The sequence below is a fragment of the Terrapene carolina genome, unplaced genomic scaffold (genome assembly GCF_002925995.2).
Source record: "Terrapene carolina triunguis isolate 2854851 unplaced genomic scaffold, T_m_triunguis-2.0 Scaffold96, whole genome shotgun sequence".
In the NCBI taxonomy this organism is placed as follows: domain Eukaryota; kingdom Metazoa; phylum Chordata; order Testudines; family Emydidae; genus Terrapene; species Terrapene triunguis.
In genome coordinates, this window is record NW_020664447.1 from 35647102 (window position 1) to 35672148 (window position 25047).

The 25047-nt window shown below is 46.2% G+C and overlaps 1 protein-coding gene across 1 annotated transcript in view; it reads left to right on the top strand.

The window, feature by feature from the left end:
* SUSD6 (sushi domain containing 6) overlaps nucleotides 1–24362 on the top strand; it is a 114611-nt gene extending 90249 nt beyond the window's left edge. Inside the window, exons 3-6 of the mRNA XM_024218817.2 lie at nucleotides 13372–13569; nucleotides 16100–16238; nucleotides 18053–18474; nucleotides 19990–24362. Coding sequence (XP_024074585.2) covers nucleotides 13372–13569; nucleotides 16100–16238; nucleotides 18053–18474; nucleotides 19990–20015 — 785 coding nt within the window. The 3' untranslated portion in view covers nucleotides 20016–24362. The remainder of the gene's footprint in view (nucleotides 1–13371; nucleotides 13570–16099; nucleotides 16239–18052; nucleotides 18475–19989) is intronic.
* The last annotated feature ends 685 nt before the right edge of the window (nucleotides 24363–25047 follow it).

Here is a 25047-nt window from a genome sequence, read left to right on the forward strand (position 1 = left end):
TGACTTGCACCCCCACCCACCCCCAAAAAGGGGGCTGTAGTAGGAGGCCACCACACTTAAAAGCTAGAAGGGCACAGCTGGGCAAATGCCTATTGCTGGAAGTTTCAAGCTATTAGGACCCTAAAAAACAGGCACGGGACTATGTGACCTGCTGTGGTGGCCATTTCTATGCCTAACAATTCATGCATCCCCAGCCCTATCCCTTGTCATTGCTTTGAGTCAGGTGGGTGGGAAGGTGATGGGGGCCCATCTGGGTGCCATTTCCCTGCAAGCCAGAAGCATGGGGAATAGTTTCCCATGAGGCAATGGGAAGTGTTAGTTTGGTACAGCTGGCATAAAGAGGGCTGTTGATTTCAGACACAACTCCCCACTCAGTCAAACAGCTTCCTGAGGGAGGAATTCCTGAAACGGCAGCTTTGCTTTGCTTTGCTTTTTGTGGGTTGATGGTGTGTTGCAGGTGTGGAGTGAGACATGCAATTGTTTAACACTGAGGACAGATGATGTCTGGTCCTCTTCACTCATAATCTCCCTCTCGGCAAAATAATTTTGTAACCAAACACAAGTGTTGCCTGAGGAAGGAAGGAAGGAAATGTGTGGGTTATGGAAGGCCCTGTATTGTTTAAGCAGAGTCCTGACTACAAGATCTTTGGAATTTTTGTTGTGTAATCACTGTTTCAGATGGCTTAATTGGTGATAGCTGCAATGCTGGCCTTCCCACAGACATGTTTCCAGTCAGTGGTATAGCAGAAGGCTTTGACTGTAGGAGCCCTTTAAAGGCTTAGTGATATAGTAATTGGAGTGTATATCTTTACCAAGACAGTAACAGCTGACTAGCCAAACCCTCTGGGCACGTGATGTTCTCATGAGAAAAGGAGCTAGGCTAGACAATGGATTTCCTGGCGACCAGCTGGGAAGGGTTATATAATAAAAGCTTTCAGTGCTGAAAATGGCATTTGGATTCATTCATTCTGTACCAGTGCTTTAGGTTCCCTTGTTGTGAGACAGAGCATATTTTAGTGCTGGGTGGGGAGCTTTCCCTTGTGAATGTGTGGTCTAGGCGATCAATTTCTGCAGAATTTAAAATTAAAAAAAAATCTAGCCCTTATGAGAACTTTTCAAATGTCGTATCAAATGTAAACTAATACAGTGTTGTCTGACTGCAGACTCAGGGAGACATCTCTGGTGTTTTTGCTGCTGCTCATAGCTTTGCCAAGCAGCACAGAGTGAAATCAATGTTCTGGTCCGTTTTCCTGCTGCTATTCAGAACCCTAAAGGCAGTAGTGACACTGTTAAATGATCATGTGAAGTTTATGCTGCTCTGCTTTGGAAATCTCTGGGTACCAGAGGCAGCCACTGGGATATGTTCAGTAAGGAGTAGGGACCCTAAAAGGAAGCTGAGGTAGGGGTAAACTAGCAAAGTCCTCTTGTTCTCTTACCTGCTCCCAACTACACTCTGAAAACAACCAGGAGGCGAGGGAATGGGTGTAAGAGTGGAGACCTGCCCCCCCTCTTGGACAGAACTGTGGAGGAGAGAGAAAAGACGCATGCTCCTTCTTCCCTCAGCTGAACCGGGGGCAGGATCTCTAAACATATCAGTCACTTGCTAACCATCTGGCTGGTACCTTTTGGGAAATCTTCCAGAGCCTAGAATTTCTACTTTTTGAAAAAGCTCCTACGTAAAATAAATAGGCACAGAATTCTGATTTTTGCCACTCAGCTTGTGTGAGCCATGTCGGGGTCCCTGCCGGCTGCAGACACCATTTTCAGCACCATGTCAATTGGCATGGCAGCCTCTCTGCTTGGGCTCTGAACATGACTAACGGTTTAGCTCGGTGGTTCTCAACCTGTTTACCTGTGTTATGTGGGCTGCAGGTTGAGAACCACAGCGTTCCCCCTACCCCCCCGCCCAGAGACCCCTCCATAGAGGGGGCAAAGAGTGGAGCCAGGCAGCCAAACCAGGGACCCTGTAGCGCAGGGCTGGACCCTGCCAGCCAGACCCCGTTGCGCAGGGCCAGGCAGCCAGACCTAGACCCAGACCCTGAGCGTGCAGGGTCTGGCCAAGAGCGGAGCCCCACCTAAAATTTGGGGGTGCTGCAGCACCCTGGCAAACCCCTAGTTCCCAGTGCTCCCCACCTCCTCACTGCCCAGAGCGCGCCCCCTCCCAAGCTGCCCAGAGACCCACTCTCCCACCTCCTGTCCCCCTGCAGCGTTCACCAGCCCCATGCTGGCAGGAGTGCTCCTGCAGGCTGCCTTACGCTGTCTCCCTCTCAGCCAGCCCCGCCCCCTGCCAGACCAGAGTGGCAAATTTTGAATTTTTTTACACACACCTGGGCCTCAGCTGTGTGCTAATTGGTCCGCATGCGGGCTGCGGGTTGAGAAGTGCTGGTCTAGCTGAACCAGTGTTAACAAGGGTGTGAAACTTCTCTCAAATGTGTTTAGCTTAGAGGAGAGGTGAAATTTTCAAAAATGCTAGGGTACTTGGGGACTTTCAAAAACGTTACTGAAGACCACTGTAGGCTTCCACAGCGTCCTGCTTCATTCAGGTGACCCTGATATGGACAGACTCATTGTCCTGCTTCCTTTTGTTATGAAGGTCAAAAAGCCCCAGCGGCTGAGGACAAGCCTCTGAAAGATGTCCCTAGTTGCTATATTTATCTTGTATAAATCTTTAGATGTTTTACATTTCTCAGCCAGGGCTGTGGCCAGTAACATAAGCATAAGTGACCATGTTGCTGGAAAGCAGAGATCCAAGCTGAGCTGCTCCTGGCTACATCAAAATATGCTGGAGGAAAACTCAGGAGAGCAGATAGGCAAAAATAGTGGCTAAGACCTGGGCGGGGGACGCCAACTAAACCCTACCATGTGCCAGGAGGTGTAAAAGGGAATAGTGACTATATTGCAAGGGTAAACATCCCTCTAGAGACTATTCCACAAGCACTTACAGTAAAAGAGAGCCAGTACAGAAGAAGAAAATAAAATGGATCAAGGAGAAATTTCTCCAGAGGTGATGTTTCCAAGAGATCTGTTCGCATCACAAAACAGACATGACCCCTAGTACAGCTGGGTGGTAGACTGTCCTCCTTTGTAAAGAAATGGTTGCCCACCAGATTGAGCAAATGGGTTAGCATGAGACACGTACTCAGCAGACTTTACCAGAATAATAATAGAGGTCTAGATAATACTTGGTCCTGCCATGAGTGCAGAGGACAGGACTAGATGACCTCTCGAAGTCCCTTCCAGTCCTATGATTCTATGAATACACAGGACTAGCTATTTCTTGTAAAGCAGCACTACTGTATTTTTCATGCTGATAAAGGCAGTTCTTGGGGGCAAATTCAGGGTTTGTCTCAAGTCGGTTGCAGATCCTCTAAATCAGGAGAGGAGGTAACACAGTTCTTGGGGGCAGAGGGCCGCGGTTCCCCATTCCTGGCCAATGGGAGCTGCAAGGGGGAGGTGCCTGGAGGCGAGGGCAGCGCACGGAGTCCTCTGTCCCGTCTCCCCCCCCCCGGACACACACACACACCCCAGGGGCCGCAGGGACGTGGTGCCGGCTGCTTCTGGGAGCAGCATGGGGCCTGCGACGCCACGGGGGTGGCAATCCCGCAGGCTGGATCCAAAGCCCTGAGGGGCCAGATCCAGCCCGCGGGCCATAGTTTGCCCACCCCTGGGCTAAACTGTTTTCCCTCCCAGTCTACAAACTGCTGATAATCACCTGTGAGTCTTGCTGTGCTGAAGCATAGGAAAATGTAACTGTGCTTAGCCCAAAATTTCCTTTCTCGTAAGCTGTACACAAGCCAACCTAGGTGAGAGAAGGCTTGTGGTTTGGTAGGTAAGAGAATAACACATTGCATATGCTCTTCAGGAGGCATAATTAGTCGTTCATGTTATGCTCATAAGAATGTATTTGGTTAGAAGGGGACACAGTTTTCACCATAGCTGTGTAAATGCTAAACTGGCAGCAGAATTGTATCTCTGAGTCAGTGACTGATGGAATTGAGTTCTACACCCACTGCTGCAACAAGCAGGCTATAGGATCTATGGACCTGGCCAGCTGAGGAAAGGAAACTTTAGGTTAAGCATGTATAAATTTTCCTAATACACATTGTGAAAGGAACATAAGACTTTGACCTTGGTGCCTTTCTAGCATCACTTATGGCGTCACTATTGGGCAATAAGATAAATGTCTATTGGTTTTATAATCCTATGACAAGCTGCTAATATTAGCCTTCATCTAGTTATGTGGATTTAAGTGTTTAGTTTGTTCTTTCATCCTGCGTCTAAGTGGATTGTGCTACACTCCTTCATTGCCACAGCAGATTCCTTATCTGTTTGTATTGTGACTGAGTGGCTAATTGTGGAGGTTTATTTCTGTCAGGTTCAAGTACTCTATTAGTTTTTGGTTATGATCCTAAAACCTATACTTTATGTAAATCCACATTGTGGTAGAGACTCTGCTTGTCTCTATTTGTTCTTTGGTATCTAAGGGCATTGGAGAATCCAATCTTTTGGGAGTCATTCTTCTGTTGTGGAAGTCTGTCTGTTTTGCTATCCAGTGTGCTTGTGTGGGTTTCTTGGATTATTTCTAATGGTCTGTGTTGTAATGTGACTTTGCCACTTCGTGGGATGATCTACATTTCATAGCAAAATAAAGAGAAACTGTGTGCTTCATACTCCTATAAGGAGTGACTGGGTTTTTAATGCTTTATTCGTTCACTAAGTGGCAACTCCAAGGTCCACTAACCAGATTGTATACTCAGTTGGGGAAAAAGTTATGAAATTCTCTAATTGCCAGTCATAGCTATAATCTCTCTTCTATTACATATAAATCATGCTTCATGATGACGGGGCTCCTAAAATAAGGAAGAATTACCTCACCCACTGCTGAGAGGTCACTGTGGGGTGGAACAGGGCAGCTGTAGTAGGTATCCCCCTGTAACAGAAAGTGCCATGGGATCTTTAATGACCACACATGATCTGGGCTTATGTTTTACAACTCATCACAAACTCTTTACAGCACCATCTTTGATCAGAGTTCAGAACTTGAGCATATTCCCAGGCTAGCAAAGGCCAAGGAACACCTATATAGCACTTAGGTAACCACACTACCTGACTTTACACATCTTTGATCAGCTCCAGAGGAAACCACATCTAGCCCCTCTTAGCTGGAAGGATGTCTGGCTATGAGTTTGGTGGAAAGAAGTAAATGGAGAAGACAACAGCAGTCTTGCTGGGGGTAGGGGTCTAGGAGGCTCATTTTGTGGTAGCTTTTCTTGTCCACATGATAGAAGATTTCCTACTCTTTTGTCCTGTTTACAACTATTTAAAGGACCATTACAAATTTATTCAAAGAACGTTACAACTTGGACATGAAAGTGGTTAGTTCCCTTCTAAGGAGAGCAGAGTTCTCTTGGGAACATCTACTGATAACATGGGGTTAGCAGCAGTTTTCTGTGTCCCATTGGTTATTGAGAAGGGGAAATGTGTTATAAAGCAAGGAAAGACTTTTGTCACTTTTTATTTTACAAAGTGAAACCAAACATCCTACTTGTCTTGCATTTAGAATGACAATGAATAAAAATGTCTGACACCTTTAGAACTACCCTAGTAGAAATCCTGATACATAGGGCTGGTCTACACTAGAGGGGAGATACGTCGACAGCTGAAGTTGCGTATCTTAGATCGACTTACCTCCCATTCTCACGGTGCGGGATCGATGGCCGCGGCTCCCCCGTCGACTCCGCTTCCGCCTCTTGCCCTGGTGGAGTTCCGGAGTCGACGGGAAGCGCGTTCGGGGATCGATTTTATCACGTCTAGACGAGATGTGATAAATCGATCCCTGATAGATCGATCGCTAACCGGCGGGTAGTGTGGACGTACCCATAGATTAAACCTGCCCATCAATCTGGAGATGGCAATTCTCTCCTGCTGGGCTGATTTCAATGATACTCAAATGCTTGGCTTTCTTACCTTGTGATTCTTCCCTCTTTTCTCTCCCTCCCTCCCTCCCCGGCTGAGAACAACCTCTCCGAAGAGCCGTGTAAACCTAAATATCTGACCTTGGCCCCTTGCACCACTAGGCTGTGTTCAAAATTCTTACCCTAATAAGAGAATCTTAAAAGCAAGCTGTGCAAAGGGGATAGGCATAGCTTTCCAAATAGCTTTTACTCACCCAGGGCTGTAATATCCCCTTGGGAAGCTTGAAATTGCGATTACCTAGATTTATTTTATTTCCCTCCATTGCTTGGCACAATGCTGTAAGTGTCTCATCAACACGAGCTCTGTGCGCTGTTCACACTTTTAGGAACAAGAGTTAAACCATTTTGGAGGGGGATGAGGCAAGAAATACATAGGAATTCTGTTAAGGTTTCAGATGCATAAAAAAGCCAGTGAAAATGTGTGTGTGCCATTTATCTTGTAGAGATGGCTACCAGCTCCCCCCTGGTTTTAGGTTGCTTAACACTTTCCATTATAAAGAATTCCTGTGACATTTTTGAGACGGTGTGCAGCAAGCCTTTGCAATTTGGCAGGAAGTAAGCCTGAGGGCCAGAGAAGGGCCTTTTCTTTGGCTGATGAAATTCTGTTCAGGTTTGACAGAGAGAAATAACTTTGGAAAAATCACCATTTCCCTTCTGTAGTTTGTGTCCATGGGGAACATGTTGGCAACATGCCACATTGAAGGTGAGCATTCTAATGTAAGGCTGTGCCCCCACACTGCACTAAGCCCAGCAGCGGAGAATGTCTCTCTGGAAAGAGAATTAGGCCAAACTCCTCCTGACCACTGTATTCCAGACACCGCACATGGTCTCAGTGGCCCATTCCCCTCTCTGGGGCACTACATGGAGAAGGAATTTCACACACACCCATACACTCTCACATCTACATACCTCCCAGGGAAAGGGGAAGAGAGTCAAGCTGGGCTCTCCCCTGACCAAGTCTTCCTTCTGGATTCAGCACATAGCCCCAGTGGCCCACCTGGAAACCCACCCCTCTGGTGACACCACATAGGGAAGAAGGTCCCCTAGATATTCAAGGGAGGAGTGGGAAGATACTGGGATGGGTTCCCTCAGTCCTGTAGCTCAAGGAGTGCTATGGTGCTGAATTGGGGTTCAGACCTTGCTTCTGATGCACGATGAGGATGGTATTAGTTGCACAAAATGAAAATTTTTTTTTTTTCCTTTTTAAGACCTAATGAGTTGCATACAAAAAACTCAAAAACATTATTTAGGGTGCAAAATCAAGCACTCAAAAGCTAGGAAGTTCCAGAATTTAGATAAGTCATTAAATGGAAAGCTTGGCTTATAGCCACGTTCTTCATTTTCTGGGTACAATCTTGAGACACCCAGTGCCTGGTTTGCCGAGGTACTTAGCACTCAGCTGCCATTAAAGTCATTGGGAGCTGTGCATGCTTGACCCCTGTAGCATTAAGGCTGTGTGGGCTGGAAGAAGGGGCACAGGGTTGGGAGGTGCTTAGCTCTAATTCTGCCTCTGCTGCTGAGTCACCATTTGGCCTTAGGCATGTCTCTCTGTGTCTGTTTCCTGGGGTATAAAATGCAGATGGAAATACTCTTACCTCACAGTGGAGATGAATTATTAATATTTGTGAGGCACTCAGATCCCATGGCAATAAGCGCCCTAGAAAAGTCAATGAGGAAATGACTAATTCTGTAATCATTGCATTGTATGCAATAAACAAGGCAGGGATCGCTGAATGATGAGGATAACCATGTTCAACTGCTTCATTCCGTGAGCATCATCCATCTTTTGCACTGAATGAGGCCACGGGTTTCTGGAGGGAAAACAACATGTGATCATGTAATTGAAGACTGTTCATTCTGATTCATACACACAAGGAGGCTGAATTAAGGTTGCTTAGGTAACCTAAATTCTGGTATTTGCAAGCTTTCAACTGCTTGAGTGTAACCTAACATTTTTAAAGTAAAGCTTTTTGTATGTAATTTATATAGCATCACTGGTGTACATACCGGTAGCCCTTACAATAGAGAGCATACCAAACAAAGAAATGCAACCCTACTCAGTAGGGCTTCTGATATAAAAGGCATGCATGAATACAGTGCAAAAGAATGGAGACTAGAAGAAACTCATAGATGCTTGTGTAGTGAGGGTACCTCTACATTGGAATAAAAGACCCATGGAACGGCTGCGGCCGGCTGGGTCAACTGACTTAGGCACACGGAGCTCAGGCTCCAAGGCTAAAAATTGCACTGTAGACGCTCGGGCTTGGAGCCCGGACTTTGGGACTCCCCCTCCCCCCCCCCCCCATGGGTTCCCGGAGCTTGGGTTCCAGCCTGAGCCCAAATGTCTACAAAGCAATTTTACAGCCCCTCAACCCAAGCTGGCTGACCAAGGGTTTTTAGTTCCCATAGAGATGTACACTTAGTGCAGGGGTGGACAAACTTCTTGGCCTGAGGGCCACATCTGGGAATAGAAATTGTATGGCGAACCATGAATGCTCACAAATTTGGGGTTGGTGTGCGAGAGGGGGTGAGGGCTCTGGGCTGGGATCGAGGGGTTTGAAGAGTGGGAGGGGGATCGGGGCAGGGGTGCAGGAATGGGTGCAGGCTCTGGCTGGAGGTGTGGGGCTGGGGATAAGGGGTTTGGGGTGCAGGAGGGTGCTCTGGGCTGGGTTTGAGGGGTTCAGAGGGCAGGAGGCGGATTAGGGTTGGGGCATGGGGAGAGGCTCAGGGGTGCAGGCTCTGAGCGGCGCTTACCTCAAGTGGCTCCCGGAAGCAGTGGCATGTCCCTTCTCCGGCTCCTACCCGGAGGCGCAGCCAGGCAGCTCTGCACACTACCCCATCCACAGCCACCGCCCCTGCAGCTCCCATTGGAGCACCGGAGGGGGCCACTGGAGCACGTAGGAGCCGGAGCGGGGCCATGCGGCTGCTTCTGGGAGCCACATGGTGTGCCCCCCCAACCCTGCGCCCCGGCTGGAGCGGGGCAAGCCCCAGACCCCGCTCCCCAGCGGGAGCTCGTGGGCCGGCTTAAAACAGTTCACGGGCCAAATCCGGCCCGTGAGCTGTAGTTTGCCCACCCCTGCCTTAGTGGTTAGAGTCCACATGAAAACTGCTTAACCATTACTTGCATCTGATGAAGTGGGCATTCGCCCACGAAAGCTTATGCTCCAATACTTCTGTTAGTCTTAAAGGTGCCACAGGACCCTCTGTTGCTTTTTACAGATTCAGACTAACACAGCTACCCTCTGATACTTAACCAGGGGTAGGCAACCTATGGCACGTATGCCAAAGGCGGCATACGAGCTGATTTTCAGTGGCACTCACACTGCCCAGGTCCTGGCCACAGGTCCTGGGGGCTCTGCATTTTAATTTAATTTTAAATGAAGCTTCTTAAACATTTTAAAAATCTTATTTACTTTACATACAACAATAGTTTAGTTATATATTATAGACTTATAGAAAGAGACCTTCTAAAAACGTTTAAATGTATTACTGGCACGCGAAACCTTAAATTAGAGTGAATAAATGAAGACTCAGCACACCACTTCTGAAAGGCTGCTGACCCCTGGCTTAACGATACCTTACTTCTGTCACCCTGGGTTGTATTGAGCTGGTTGCTTCTCAGCAGTATGTTCCAATAGCAGGTTTCTGGACCTATCAGTTTAAACTTTCATTTAAAGGGGGGAGGGGGAATCTTTGTTGGGACACTACTTAGAATGTGACCCACTGCAGTCCCGAGTATGCAGACAGACATGATGAAATAGCTCGTTGGGCTAGATGCTTAAATTGCCTCCCTCTGTAAATGAAGCAGGCCCTAAACTCGGCAGAACCACTGTGATGGTGCTGTGCAGGGGAAGGGTCAGGCCGCTTGAGGGGACTCCACATAGAAGAGTCTGGTGTGGCTAGGGCAGTGCAGAGCAGTGGCTGTTGCACTTGCTATTAAGTGACTCTATACATCCCCTGTGTAGTGGGTGTACAAGTGTTTTGCCGTCTGCTCCCAAATTTCAGGGTTATAGCTATAGCACACCGTACTACTGGACTGGAGGGAGGATTCCTTCTTCCCATACTCCCCCTCTCCTCCTTAGGTCCTCTGTACAAAGCATCTGGTCCTAAGAGATATGACCTGCCCTCCCTCATCTCACTGTGGAGTGTAAACTGTCACTTTCCAAGTTAAGTCAGGATTAACTATTTCATTGGTGATCATTTTAAGTAATACCATCCAGTTACCCTGGGATCATGGGTGAAACTATAGCACCATCACTCCTCTGCATGTGTCAGAAGATGTGTACATCAGAGATTACAAGAGAGGGTGTGGGTAACCCATTGTGGTAAAAAGTAAAAGACTTGAATTTATTCAGGCCCCAAAGTGTTTTATTAAATATGAACAAGCTTCCTCACTAGGATTGAGATGTTGATCTGGATTTAAAGGGAGAAGTGATGGACTCTTCTCTCCTGCACTCAGTGTTTGAATAATGGAAGAATATTCGCTTCAGTTTGATATGTTTTTCACTGTCCAGGTTACTGGAGGAGGAACACCTTCAGAATAGGACAGGTTCCTCAGTTGATAAGTGGTGGTAGTGGAGAGCCTATCGGAGACTCTGCATGCTGCCAGCAATAACAGCAAGCTGCCAGAGGAGATGAAATCATAAGCAGCAAAGATCCTGTTTTCATGCCAATTTCCACATTTTCTATGTTTTCCCCTTCTGTGGCTATTGATTATACTGGCAGAAATGTAGCAGAACTGTCTTCGGTTTTCCACGAGGCCTTGATATGCATTTGCCCCTTCTAAATAGACAAGTTACCATGTTGTCAGTATGCTGCCCACTATGCACCTCCTTGTGAGGAACAGTGCTGCAACTGCTCGGCCTCAGTTTTCGCCAACAAGGTTTTCAGGGAGCTCTGATGGCTTCCGGCAGAGCCTTCTGGACAGGTTACTACAAAAACACACACACAAACTCTCTCTCTCTTTCTCTTTTAGCAGGGTCCAAAGTCAGTACAAAAACAAACACAAAATAAGAATCTTTCTGCCAGCTGGGCTTAGCTCTGAGGCTATTTCATCTGTCTGCCCTCCTTTCTCTTAGCTGGGCTCAGGTATTAGACCCTGCTTTTCCCCTCAAATGGGGCAACTGTTTTATCTGAGGCAAAGGTCCCCAACCTGGGCATTGCTCATGTCAAATAAGATGTCTTCAAGTCACCAGGGCCTGATGAAATACATCCTAGAATACTCAAGTAGCTGACTGAGGAGATATCTGAGCTATTAGCGACTATTTTCTAAAACGAATGGAAGACGGGAGAGATTCCAGAGGACTGGAAAAGGGCAAATATAGTGCCCATCTATAAAAAGGGAAATAAGGACAACCCGGGGAATTACAGACCAGTCAGTGTAACTTCAGTACCCTGAAAGATAATAGAGCAAATAATTAAGCAATCAGTTTGCAAACACCAAGAAGATAAAGTGATAAGTAACAGCATGGATTTGTCAAAAACAAATCTTGTCAAACCAATCTAATAGCTTTCTTTGATAGGGTAACAAACCTGGTGGAGGGGGAAGTGGTAGATATGGTATGATCTTGATTTTAGTAAGGCTTTTGATACGGTCTTGCATGCCATTCTCATAAACTAGGGAAATCCAACCTAGATGGAGCTACTATAGGGTGGATGAATAACTGGTGGGAAAACTGTTCCCAGAGAGTAGTTGTCAGTGGTTCACAGTCATGCTGGAAGGGCATAAAGAGTGGGGTCCTGCCGGGATCAGTTATGGGTCTGGTTCTGTTCAATATCTTCCTCCATGATTTAGATAATGGCATAGAGAGTACACTTATAAAGTTTGCAGAGGGGTTGCAAGTGCTTTGGAGGATAGGATTAAAATTCAAAATGATCTGGACAAACTGGAGAAATGGTCTGAAGTAAATAGGATGAAACTCAATAAGGACAAATGCAAAGTACTCCACTTAGGAAGAAACAATCAGTTGCACACATACAAAATTGGAAATGACTGCCTAGGAAGGAGTACGGCAGAAAGGGATCTCGGGGTCATAGTGCATTACAAGCTAAATGAGTCAACAGTGTTAACACTGTTGCGAAAAAAGCAAACATCATTCTGGAATGTATTAGCAAGAGTATTGTAAGCAAGATAGAAGTAATTCTTCCGCTCTACCCTGCACTGATTAGGCCTCAACTGGAGTATTGTGTCCAGTTCTGGGCGCCACATTTCAGGAAAGATGTGGACAAATTGGAGAAAGTCCAGAGAAGAGCAACAAAAATGAATAAAGGTCTAGAAAACATGACTTATGAGGGACGATTGAAAAAATTGGGTTTGTTTAGTCTGGAGAAGAGAAGACGAGAGAGGACTTAAAAGATTGTTATAAAAAGGAGGGAGAAAAATTGTTCTAGTTAACCTTTGAGGATAGGACAAGCAGCAATGGGCTTAAATTGCAGCAAGGGTTGGACATTAGGAAAAACTTCCGAACTGTCAGGGTGGTTAAGCACTGGAATTAATTGCCTAGGGAGGTTGTGGAATCTCCTAAGAGTAGGTTAGACAAACACTTGTCAGGGATGGTCTAATACTTAGTCCTGCCATGAGTGTGGGGGCTGGACTAGATGACCTTTCGAGGTCTCTTCCAGTCCTATGATTCTATAATTCATTTGAGTGGGAGGAAACCATGTTCCCTCTCCATATCAAGTTGTGCAGGCTGACTAAGCCGCCTAGACCTTAGAGAAGAAATTCAATAATGAAGTGACCGCGTGGGGAGACCTAAGATAAGGGTTTTATGGGCCTGTCTAGAGAGGTGTCCACACTTAAAGCAATTTACAAGTGGCACTGCTATGGATGTCTCTTAGGGTATGTCTACACTGAAGAGAGAGGGGGAAAAAACCCACGGCAGCGTGTCTGCACCCAAATTTCAGTGTAGATGTTCCTGCTTGGACTGGAGCCGAGGCTTTGAAACCCAGCAAGGAGGGAGTGGGTCTCAGAGACCAGGCTCCAGCCTGAATGGGAACATCTACATTTATTTTGCCCTGTAACATGAGCTCTCAGAGCCCAAGTTAGTTGACCCATGGGTTTTTGGTTTTTTGCTGTGTAGACATGCTCTACTTACCTTGTTTTTTAAGTCTTTCTTTGACCCTTCCTCAACTTGGTGGCTAACTTATAGTATTGGAATAAAACCTAGCATTCAGCAACTGCACTAGATTTGGTAGGGGTGAAACCCAGGTAGTGGATTGTCGTTGTATTATGGTGTTTCTTCCCATTTCTAGTAACAAAATACTTCTCAGAAGCCAGCAGGAGGAACTACAAGCATGCGCCACATTTTCAGTTGATTTTTGCAGTACTTGCACAATTGGAGTCTTCCTCTATGCAACATCTTCATGATGGGTTCTCTCCTTTCCCCTTTTCCTCCAGTTTGCCCCCGTCCACCGGAGCCTGAGAATGGAGGCTACAAATGCCATCCAACTCCTTGCAGTGACCCTCTGACATCCGACAGCGTCATAGAGTATGTATGTGATGAAGGCTACATGCTAAAGGGAGATTACAAATACTTGACGTGCAAGAATGGAGAATGGAATCCAGCCATGGAAATTAGCTGTAGGCTAAGCCAAGGTGAGTAATGCATTACAGCAAGTAAGGAAGGTAGCTTGCATTTTAGACTGTCTTCTCTATTACTTATTATGTATTTTAATATTTGATATCTATATTGCGGTAGTGCCTAAAGAATACAACAAGGTTGGGCCCCTTATGCTAGGTGCTGTACAAACAAAATCAATGGTAATCCCAGCTCACAGTGTAAAAGACACACACCACCTCTCCTACGTTCTTCCTGTCAAAGTCCAGCCCATGTCCTTTGAAGATGTGCTTCTGGATGCAGATCTCCATCACGGTTTGAGTGGAGGCTCCCGTATTAGCCTGCTGAGATAACCGATTCCATCTTGCCGTATTAGAGATAAGGGGGCAGTAAGCTGCTCTAGCGTGTGCACTTTCAGCGCTGTCCCTCTGGCTCCTAGCTGACAATACATCACCCACCTTGTATCTCTAATATCCTGTGGACCAACAGGGCTACAACAACACTGCAGGCAATACCTTCCTCATCTGAGCAAACTTTGTGCACCTTGATCTCTGTGTGTGTGTGTGTGTGTGTGTGTTCACCAGTGCTTTCTAACACTCATTTTTGGAGGGGCTGATTTATTTGCTTTTGGAGCTTGCAGTCTGCTGCAGAGCTCCACCGTGCTGTTTGTTTGGCCTGGCCTGATGGATGTTGCTGATAGATGATTTCTGTTTTCTTTCTTTCCAAATGGAAATTGACAGCTTTTGTTTTGTGGGGCTCTCCCAAGCTGGACAGGAATTCCTCCCCCATGACAGGAAAGTAAAGCGGTCTGCAGAAAAATGTTTGTTCTACAGCTGTAATTTTATTTTCCATGGGATTTCTGGTTTTAAAAAACATGCATACCCAATAAAAGCTGGTTGGGGGAGGAGTCCTTGTGAGCCCATATACTGGTGGAATGACTCAGCAGCAACAGTTGGAGTCAAATCTTTTCCTCAGGGATTAGTGTTTATAACATTTTGCTTTCTGGTTTAACTTAATCAGAAAGCAAACAGAAAAGCACCCCTTCTTGGATTCACCCAAGCTCTATGGCCACTAGAACCTACTATACTATTCCCAAAGATGCCCTTTTCCCTCCTGGCCACTTTGCAGCCCTTAGTCTGAGTCTCTGTGCCAGGGGAGTGGAAAGTGGAATTCACCTGTGACCAGATAGCGCTTTCAGGTTCTCTGAGTTCAGCGTGGGATTGTAAGAATTCCTCTTTTCTTTCCTATCCCACTTCCTCTCCCAGTCCATGAAAGAAAACCCTTCACCGTGGCAACTAGCCAGGCTTGGACAGCATTCCTGCGTGATGGCATTTTACCCTCTCCAGGACTGCAAGTAGCAATGCGAATGGCAGTGACTATGTGGCTTTTCTCTAGTATCACTAGGGATGGGTTAATACCACACATGGCCTGGGTTGACCAGAAACAAAGGGCCTCAAGACACTGGTGGAAGGTAGTGAAAAAAACAGTGATAAATTAGGAAACTGTGTTCAGACTATGGGCTTCAAAGCAAATGATCACATCTTAATCCATCTCCGGGTTTCATACCGCTTCACAGAAAATGCAGCCATATAGGAACGTGGTGTGAAGGTCTTGTCTACACTAAGTACCTATTGCTGGGTGTGACCCTAGAGGGCATAGTGAATTGCAGCAAAATGGAAGTTTAGCTTAACTGGGGTTCAGTTAAATGGGGATGTCCTGTATATGAAGCATGTAAGAGCATTGGCCGGTGGACCTACGAGCATTGCGGGGAGGGTTAGTATAGAAGACTTTAGTCATCACTTAGATGGGCTAGGGCAGTGTTTCCCAATGGGAGCTGCGGGAAGCAGCGCAGGCCTGGAGCAGCAAACCGCGGCCAGTGGGAGCCGCAATCGGCTGGACCTGCGGATGCGGCAGGTAAACAAACCGGCCCGGCCCGCCAGGGGCTTTCCCTACACAAGTGGCGTCCCAAGTTTGGGAAACACTGGGCTAGGGGATAGAAGCAACAGACAGGCAGTTACACCATGTAGAGGGGGAGAAGACCTCTTAGGCTGTCTTAGTTCATCTCCCTGCCAGTACAGGATTATTCCCTACTACATGTTTGTTAGGTTATGTCGACACTAGCGCTTACTGTGGGACCGACTTAAGCGCCAGTGTAGAGAGCACTATGTTGGCTTCTCCCATCAGCATAGCTACCGCTGCCCAGCTCCCTTGTCACGTTTTACCTGTGCCAAGCCATGGGGGTTCCACTACTTTCCTTGGGGCAGACTCTTCCATTGGCTAAGAATTCCTATTAACATGGAGCTTTTCCTGCTGTTCAGCCTAAAACACCCTTCTGTTACGCTAAACAATTCTTTTCCTTCCTTATTGTCATCAAGCCTCTTTGTAGTTGTCAGTCAAACTAAATGTATGCGTTTAACTCATTCTCCTAAATCCGCCTCCCTCCCCCCCTTCTATTGCTCTTCCCTGAGACTCCCTCCATTTTTCAGAGGCCCCTTGTATGTACCTTGTTCTCATGATGCCTGTTCTTAGGCATGAACCATTTAATTTCTGTTTCTTTTGGTTTTATAGATAAAGATTCGCCCCCAACAATCGGGGTGCCCACCCTCTCCATAGTGGCCTCCACAGCAAGTTCAGTAGCTCTGATCCTTCTCTTAGTTGTACTGTTCGTTTTGCTGCAGCCAAAGCTGAAGTCTTTTCATCACAGCAGGTAAGCTCAGTGGGAGGAAAGTTTCAACAGAGGGCAGGGGCTCGGGGATGTAATATGTATTTACATGTGCAGTCCACAAGGGTGTTGGGTTTGTCTCCCCTTTCTGTCATCTCAACCCCATCACTCTTCTTTCCTTTCTCTGTCCCGTTCTTCTGTTTTTCTCTTATTTCCTTTTTTCATCCTTTTCTGCTTTTCTTCATCACTCTTTCTTCAAGTCTGTTGCTTTGTTGGTCTGCTGGGTTTCGGTCTAATTTCCTCATGTCGTGATGAGCAGGGTCTGGTTTTAATGGCCATAACTTCTCATCCCTTTCCTTTAAATAAATTTACTGCTGGCAAAAGAAGCCATCGGGTTGATGACCCAAGAAAAGACATTCTATTCTCATCTAAAGAATATATTTGCTACTGGCAGTCTTATCACAAGCTTCCACTGCCCTGCCAATGTACCTCAGCCCTTATCTGAAGAGAGTTTAGTCTCCAGATCTTGTCAGTCTGTGGTCTGTCCACTAAGACTGCCAACAACGGGAGGAATCAGTCAGCACTAATGTGTGCTGCTATTTTTTTGTGATGTGAACGTAGTTTATTGGAAGCTGGGCCTAACCTCCGAAAATTCACTTCCCGTAGGACAGCACACTGAATGGAGTTGAGGAAAGGGCGATCCCCTGCTCTATTTAAACCGTGGGCCTCACAAACTCAGGACATAGTGGAACTGTGATTTCACACACACCCCACCCCCATGCACTCATTACTTTTAGATGCCCCACTTACATGTCTCCAGTGATGAGGCACAGGCAGTATTATGGATGGGAAGAGTTCTGTGGATGCACAGTGTGTCCATGGGCTTCAGGGAATACAGCATCTGTGCACTGTGAAGCACTGTGCCCAGCACTTGTGAACCACTCCTTTTGGAGATCCCCTGAACTCGGGTACAGCAACGGTATCGGGCGGTGCTCTGCTTCTCATTTTCTGTGGCTACTGTTCTCCCATTCCACCTGATGAGCTATTTGCTATTCTATTTCTGTGCTTCTTAATTTTAAATGTAAGATGTTATCCAAACCCTATTGGACTGTCCTCTACTTCAGCCTCCTTCCTTTTCCAGTGTTGGATGATTACCAAGGTAAGAGCCTGTGTATTTACGTCTGCCCCTTCCCCTGCCAGTCCCCAGCTCATTCAAGAGATCCCTCAGCTGCTTCTGTGGCTGTGAATTGTGCTGATATCGCTAAATAAAGGTACTGACCAGCCAGAGTAAATTGGTTATTCAGGAGCCTCTGACGTATGTGCACATCTCTGATTATCCCTGCGGGGCGGGCCGGGGGGAAATAAAAAAAAGTACAGGACGTTTGCCCTCCTGACCTGGGAAAAGACAGCTGTACATGGAGGTGGGGAGGGTCCCACATTTCAACTTCTCTGTTGCCAGAGGTGTGTACTATGCTTTGCTGCCCTTCTTCCAGGTGGGTACAGATTTGTCTTCTGAACCAGTCACTTCTGCTCCTTAAACAGCTGGTGGGGTGGCTGTTGAGCAGTAGGGCATTGTCTCATTTGAGGGCAGAGTTCTGGAGCATGCCCATCTCTTCTGCGGTGCCAGCCACTGTAACAGGAGGAGAACTAGTGTGTGGTCACCTGCATGGCAGTACAAGGAGGTAATTGCTTTTAATGGGATGTTGGTAAAATTCAATACTACTCCTCCTAAACAGGTCACTGTTGAGTGGTGAGACTGGGATAAGGAAAGGTTACTTCATGGCTCGGTGCGGGGCTCACAGACACACAGAGCCATCAGTCTGTGAATATGCTCTAAATTAGCTTTTTCCTCTTTCAAGACGTGATCAAGGTGTATCTGGGGATCAGGTCTCCATGATGGTGGATGGTGTCCAGGTGGCCTTGCCGTCCTATGAAGAAGCAGTCTATGGCAGCGCAGGGAACTGCATTCCGCCCTCAGATTCACGGGTACAGATTGTGCTGTCAGAGGGAGCTGGGCAGAGTGGAACAAGTGAGATGCAGCAGCAGGAGCAAGGGGCTCGGGACTGCTTTGTTGGAGAGGACGAGGCCCCAGGACGCTCTGGACTGTGTGAAGCCAGTGGCTCTCAACGCTCTGAAACTGTTCTTGTACACCAGGCCACCACCTCTTCCTGGGTAGCTGGCATGGCAAGCAGTAGACCTGTGCACAGAGATGCTCAAGACTCAGAAAGCAGTGATATACAAAGCCTTTTATCACTTACTTCCTCGGAGGAATACACAGACGGTACGTGATATGAACAGGGAAAACTGAATGAGACACTAATGTGAATAAGAATAGTCGCTGCCGTGCAGCTAGCTAGGATGAGAATTACAAGGGCCATTGATTCTTGTGCTTCAGGGCACAAGTTGGTCACCAACTGAGTGTCAAAGAAATTTCCCTGCCTCCACTGTACAGCGTTACATAATTAGGTGCATTCCGGGGGCTCTACGTCTTCCTCCAAAGCATCCAGCATTGGCCAGCATCAAAGGCAAGATGCCAGACTAGAAGGTCTGTTCTGCTCTGGTGCTTCTTCTGGTCTTTATCAAGTCATTTGCAAAGAACTTTCTCCCCACCCCCAGCAGTGCCATGAAAACGCAGGGCAGTCCTATTTAGGGACAACCACTTGTTGGAGGGGGGTACTCTTTTGAAAATGAGCACTTTGCACTTCTGAGGCTCCTCCATTTGGGACACGGTAACTGATAAGGCAAGGGACTGGCTAGCATAGTGCTTAAAGCACTACAGACCCAGAGCACAAGTCTAGTTTGAAGTCCTAAGAGGAATGAGTTGTGGTGGTCTTGTGCTTCAGTCTCGTAGTGGACAAGAGTCCACATAACACGGACCAGCCCTCTGAGTTCTCTGGACTCTGTGGAAGGAAAGGCCTTACAAGGACAGAGCTGATGTGGAGACTCAACAAAGCTTTGCTTCTGTAGAGGTTAGACCCGCTAGGTCAAGAATCGTAGATGGTTTGTAGAACTTTATTTTCCATTGCTGCAAGCCCTATAACCGTCAGTAACATGACTTGGAACCCTACTCAACAATAAAACCCCAAAGGTTATTTCCCCTACAGGGAGAGAGATACCAAAATTCCAAAATATGGGAGGAAAACCTCAAATGTGGGTAGCAGAGTTGAGGGATAGTGTTGCCAAAAGCTGATCCAGTGGGCCTTTCAGACTCTGCAGAAATAGGTGGACGGTCCATGTGTTCCGCAGTGTCTAGCGCTGCTTTTAAATCACTGTTTAAGGCACCTCTTAGCAGGGCAGATTGCTATAAGCCAGAAGCTGGGAATGGGTGACGGGATGGATCACTTGATGATTGCCTGTTCTCTTCATTCCCTCTGGGGCACCTGGCATTGGCCACTGTCGGAAGACAGGATACTGGGCTAGATGGACCTTTGGTCTGACCCAGTATGACTGTTCTTATGTTCTAAGGAAGACTAGCCAAAAGGTGAGCTTACTGTGTCAAGGTCATGCTGGAGCTACCTAACTCCCACCTACATGGGAGCTTGCACTGGCTGTAGTTAAAGGTTAACTTGCCACAGGACTATTTGCAGTCATCTGCTGCTGCTAGAAGGCGTGGGGAGAAGTGATGCCTGGTGTCAGAGGGGGAAAGCTGCCCTACTGTTGTAAGAGGTTGTGTCTGTCTGTATTGGGATGTGGGAGGGACTGTAACATACCTCGTCTGTGCACTTTGCTGCCACCTGTTAGAAGCTCCGTGGAATGACCCATGTCAAGTCTGACCTTTTTTTCTTTTCCCTCCCAGATATTCCATTGTTGAAGGAAGCATGAGGCCTGCTGCACTTGTTTAGCCTTCTCCCTCTTGGTTTCCCCTCTTCTTCCTTGGGATACAAGCATTCTGTGCAGCCTTCCCCACCTTCACGAGCTGGGCCCTGGATACCTCCAAGCAGAGACCCTTCAGCTGAAGATCCAAAGGATTTTGCCAGGTTGTCTCCTCGATGCGCCATTCGGGTTGGTGCGGTGTCGGCCTTCCCATTCCATCTGCATTAGGGGCTTGAGTAATGTAATGGATTTGAGCTCCTCCCTCTTCTTCCCTCCCCGTGCCAGATGTTTGACTGCAGCCTCTGGAGGGCTGCTATTTACTTGTGCCTTTCTCCTTCTCACACCGGCTTGTCGCAGCTTCTCACAGGCCTCGCTAGCTCTTCAGCAGCCCAGAGAGCAGGGACCAAGAACTGCTTGCTCATTGGGTGCAGATATAGTTTATATAAAGATCTTTCTTCCAGTATCCTCTTGGTGACTAGGACAGGACAGAACTCTCCAAGAGGGCTGAACCTGAGCTTGGGAAAAGTTCCAATATGGGTAATTTACACTATCCAGCAGTGCTCATAGTTTTTAAAAATAAAGTGGTATGTTCTGTAACTTAAATGCATATTAACAATTAGGCATCACTGAGTATTGTAAAGGCAGAGAAGTCTGAGGTCTTTTACAAGATTTTTGGAAACACCTGACGATTTTTTCTTCCTCCCCTTCATGCCTTCTTTGTTATCCCCGTATCTTCCCCACAAAATATACATACACCCTTGATGTAGCAGAGTAACAGTCTCTCTGCAAGATTCCATTCCAAAAAATTCCACTGCCTCGTTCTTTCATTGACCTCACAGTCCACTCAGTTTTTGTGTTTCCTGAAGTCTAGGGCTGTCTCTACTCTGAGAAATTTTACCAGTTCCTTCCAGTGCTGGTCTATCACAGGGGCAGCTCCTGGTGCTAAACTCTAAGAGAATTTCTGCAAAAGGCTAGTTGTAGACAAGGCCGAGAAGAAAAAAAAACGTACAGTACAACCCTGATTATCTGATGTCCAGTTAACCAAGCCTATGTTAACTGCAGGTTAGTCACGTTCTGCTGACACAGTGTGCCATGATTGTGGTCCAGTTTATCCAAAGGCCTGTTCTTTTGCAGGTGTCTGACACTTTTTTAAAATATCAGTTTTCCTGCATAACTGCTTGGGTTTGCCTGCCACCAACAACTTTTAACTTGACATGACAGTAAAAATGGAAAAGTCATTTAGAAACATTGTCCCTTACTCCCTCAATTTTCCAGGAAACGTAAGGGCTTTTTAATGTGTTATCTGGATTCATTGGCCCTTTTTTATGTTTACAATTTTGTCCGCAGAAATATTAACATTGTCAGCTAATACTGGGGTTTTTGGTTAGCATCACCAATTAGCTGGCAAGAGATACCATAACACATGGTACTCAAATACAGCATTCTGCTTTCTAAATAGTTGCAGCATGTCTTCATAACCTTAAATGGAAAGAGTTGTGCTGCTGTTTTATCCTAATGGGACCGCTTGGTGCATTTGGAGCTGCTCCCACATGTGGGCCTCTTCTTCACGGGGAGGGGGAACAATGTGTTTGCTAAAACCCCTTCTGAAGAGTGGAGTTGACACAGTTTGGTTGTGTGGCCATTATGGAGACAGCAGAGCAGTTTTTAAACAGTTACCTGGAGCAGGACCCTCCCCAGTCCGGAGCATGAGTTTTAATGACTCTCTTGGCAGAGCTGTCTTAAAATAAGCCTAGGAATACATTCCTGGTCCCTTGTGTATGTAGGGCCTGGTGTGACATACTGGAGGTTGTTACATATGTCGTTTCCTGCATGAATGATCCTGCACAAGGGACAGCTGTGTCCCATGGCCAAATGCATGTTTGGGGCTGCTTGGTGGATTTAAAGGAGTTAAGCAGGGAGGACAAGGGAACAGTTTCCCTGGAGTTGGTTCCAGCAGCAGTGCTTGGCCCATCAAAAAAAGGTCTATGCAGCTCATTAGTTGGACTAAGGCAAAAGGGGCTGGGGATGGAGGTGTGCGTGCTCACCCCAGTACCCTAGTCAGGTGGTCAACCAGCAGTTGCCCCAAAGGGAAGCCGGTAAATTTGTATTTGAAATGGAGGGAACAATGAGATGTGGCTTTACTCAGCAAGCTGTGACTTCTGGGTGAATACCTCAGCCCCCCTTTCTCTCCCCTTTATAATTGTACTCCCTACTCAGAGCAGTGATTATATTAGAATACTTTAAAATGGATTATTGCTGCAGTAACTGAGGTTAGGCTCCAGCTGCAGTGGGCAGGGATTGGCTGCAATGTATAGCCAGCAACCTGCCTCCCCTGCTCATTAAATTCCCTAATGCATTTGCCTGTTAATTCCCAGGACAGCTGTAACAGTGGATGTGTATATGGGGAACAGCTCTATTTCCCCCATCCCGTGTATCTCGTAAATTAAGTTACAAGAATTGTTTTAAAGAGACACTGTCAAGTTAAAAATAGTATATTTTAAACAAACTTCTTTACCTATTACAGCACCCTAGGTTACTGCAAGAATTTGACAAATCCAACTTTCACTATCCTTGGTGGTTTTGTTTGTCTCAGTTTGGACAATAAAAAACAAACTTGTTTCATTTCCAGCTCAATGGTGCTGCAGTATTTGGCTTTCAGACAGTGCAGGCATAAGTGTATTAGTTTGTAAACTGTTTCCATTGGAATTTAAAAAAACATCAGCATGGAAATATTTCTACTGTTAGTTTTAAAATTGTTCTTCTACAAAATCCCATGTTTGAAGTAAGTGTCCCTATAACCTGGTCTCTCACTTCTTATCAAAGTGCAAACACTGACCTTGTTTTCTTCTCTTCAAACAAATACAAAATAGAATGAATTGCTCTCTAATTAGCTTAAGGTTCCCTGGTAACCAAAGCTGACACCCAGCAGCCTGGGTGCAAAGGCCAGGTGCCACACTTTTCAGCTGACAGAAGAGCATTCTCTTAATGGAGCTGGAATTTGATCCCAGGGCCTGACCTTGCTTTGAATGCTGAAACTGACAGTCCTGCACCTAACAAAGCGCATAGTGGCTGTGTCCACTAACCCCCACTCACAATAGTGTGGTTAGCCACCAGTCTGAGAGAAATAATCAATTGGAGAAAAACAACAGAAGAAGGGGACCTTAATTTTGTTTTATAGAGTCCCTCAGAGTTTCTTTCCTGGGAGGAAGGGATGTGGGGAGAGGGAAAAGATGTGGCTGTAATCAGCAGAAATAGACAATCATTGTCTCTTAGATTTTAAGAGGATAAAACAGCAGCTACTGATACTGGAGCATGGCTTTTCGTGGGAGGATCTAATTGTACCCTGCTGGCTGGTAATCTCTGATGCCCCTAGATGCCTTGGTGGTTGCAGAAAACCAACGTGCCACTTTCTTCTGTGGAAACATCCATGCAGACTAGAGACATTAGATCCGATGCAAGCCGGAACAAGCAGAAACAGCTTTTGGGTTCTCGTTTCACCTTCCCAAGCATTCTGTTTACTTTCATATAAAATGAGATCGAATGAGGAGGGAAAAAACCTGTTTGAAAACTTATCTGCTGGACTTCTAAAAGAAAAAAACAACCCTTTTTCTTTCTCTTTACTGAGCAACATGTGGACCATTACCTTCATACCTTTAAAGTCTTAGGGAGACTTGAAGGGGCAGGAATCAATTTCTGGGAAGGGAAGAGAGCTAGAAAGATAAGTGAGATGCTGCACACTCAGAACTCCCATATTAGTCAATGGAAGCAAGAACTGCAGAATTCAGCCTTAAAGAACCCTTGCTTATGAGCTCTCCCATAACTTGATAGCATTAAGTTGGAGTGAAGAATACAACGTTTCTTGCTGGAATCATAGACCAGAGTAGTCAAAAGGAGACAGTCCCCCTATAGCATTCCCAACATGATGCAGTTTTGTGTTGTCTTACACATGCTGTACCCTGAAATGCTTAACAAGAACATTCAAATGATTTCATTATACATGAAAATTAAAAATAACTAGCACTTATAAGGAGGTACAAAACATAAAGGGACACTGTCGGGAGAAATTTACAAAACACTGCGTGCAAAAGAAATTCTTCCATGATTTCCTTTCTATTCCAATTGAAAAGTGTTTTTTCAAACAAGGATATTCCTCTGCCGTGTTTGCAATCCAACTATTACAGTACCAGGCTAGTGAAACTGACTACAAATGAAAGTGAACTGGATTGGTCTCTTCTCAGTGCCCAAATGATAGAGTGCAGCGTGAATTAAAAGCAAATTTTAATCATGTCAGTGTTGGGATAATATAAAGGGATTAGTAACAGGTAAGGGAACTTTGGTGGTTTGTGTTTGTTTTTTGTTTTTTAAAAATAACTAAGGGCCTCACTCCACTGCGGGTGGAAGGAGCAGGGTTCGGCAGCGTTCTTCTCCTTTGTAGGACTGCTGCACAATTAGAGCTCTGTGGCTCTGGGATGGAGCAGAGCCAGAGGATTCCCATCCTTTTAAACCAACAGCAAACTTGCAACATAAAATTACTCTGTGAGCATCATCTTACGTACTTCCCCTTGGAAGTGAACTCTCTCAGGATTTCCCCATTTAACAATTTGACAACTTAGCAGGATTTTTATGCCTCTGGAGGTGTGACTTGCCCTGACAGCACATGGAGTAATTTGGGAGAGTGAGAAATATTGACATTATTCCAGAAGGAAGTACAAGACTCCCCAAGAGTGGAGAATTTGGGTTGACTTGAATTGGGACTCAGTGAGCGCAGCAAGTTCTGCTGTAGGACATAAGCTGGGCTGGGAGATCATTGCTGTGAGTACAGAAGACAGAGCACCTAGGGGTGAGTGAGTGAGTAGGAGCTGTTATTAAAAGCTCCGGCAAGCCCTGTAGGTGGCTCAAACTATTGAGTGCAAATGCGTATAATGGTGAGCCCATAAGGAAGGGTTCACTGTGCCTAGATGATCGGATACTAAAAACCAACGATTCCGCCATGTAAAAATGTGCAGACGCAGCAATTTTCAGATTTCCTTGCTGATCTGTT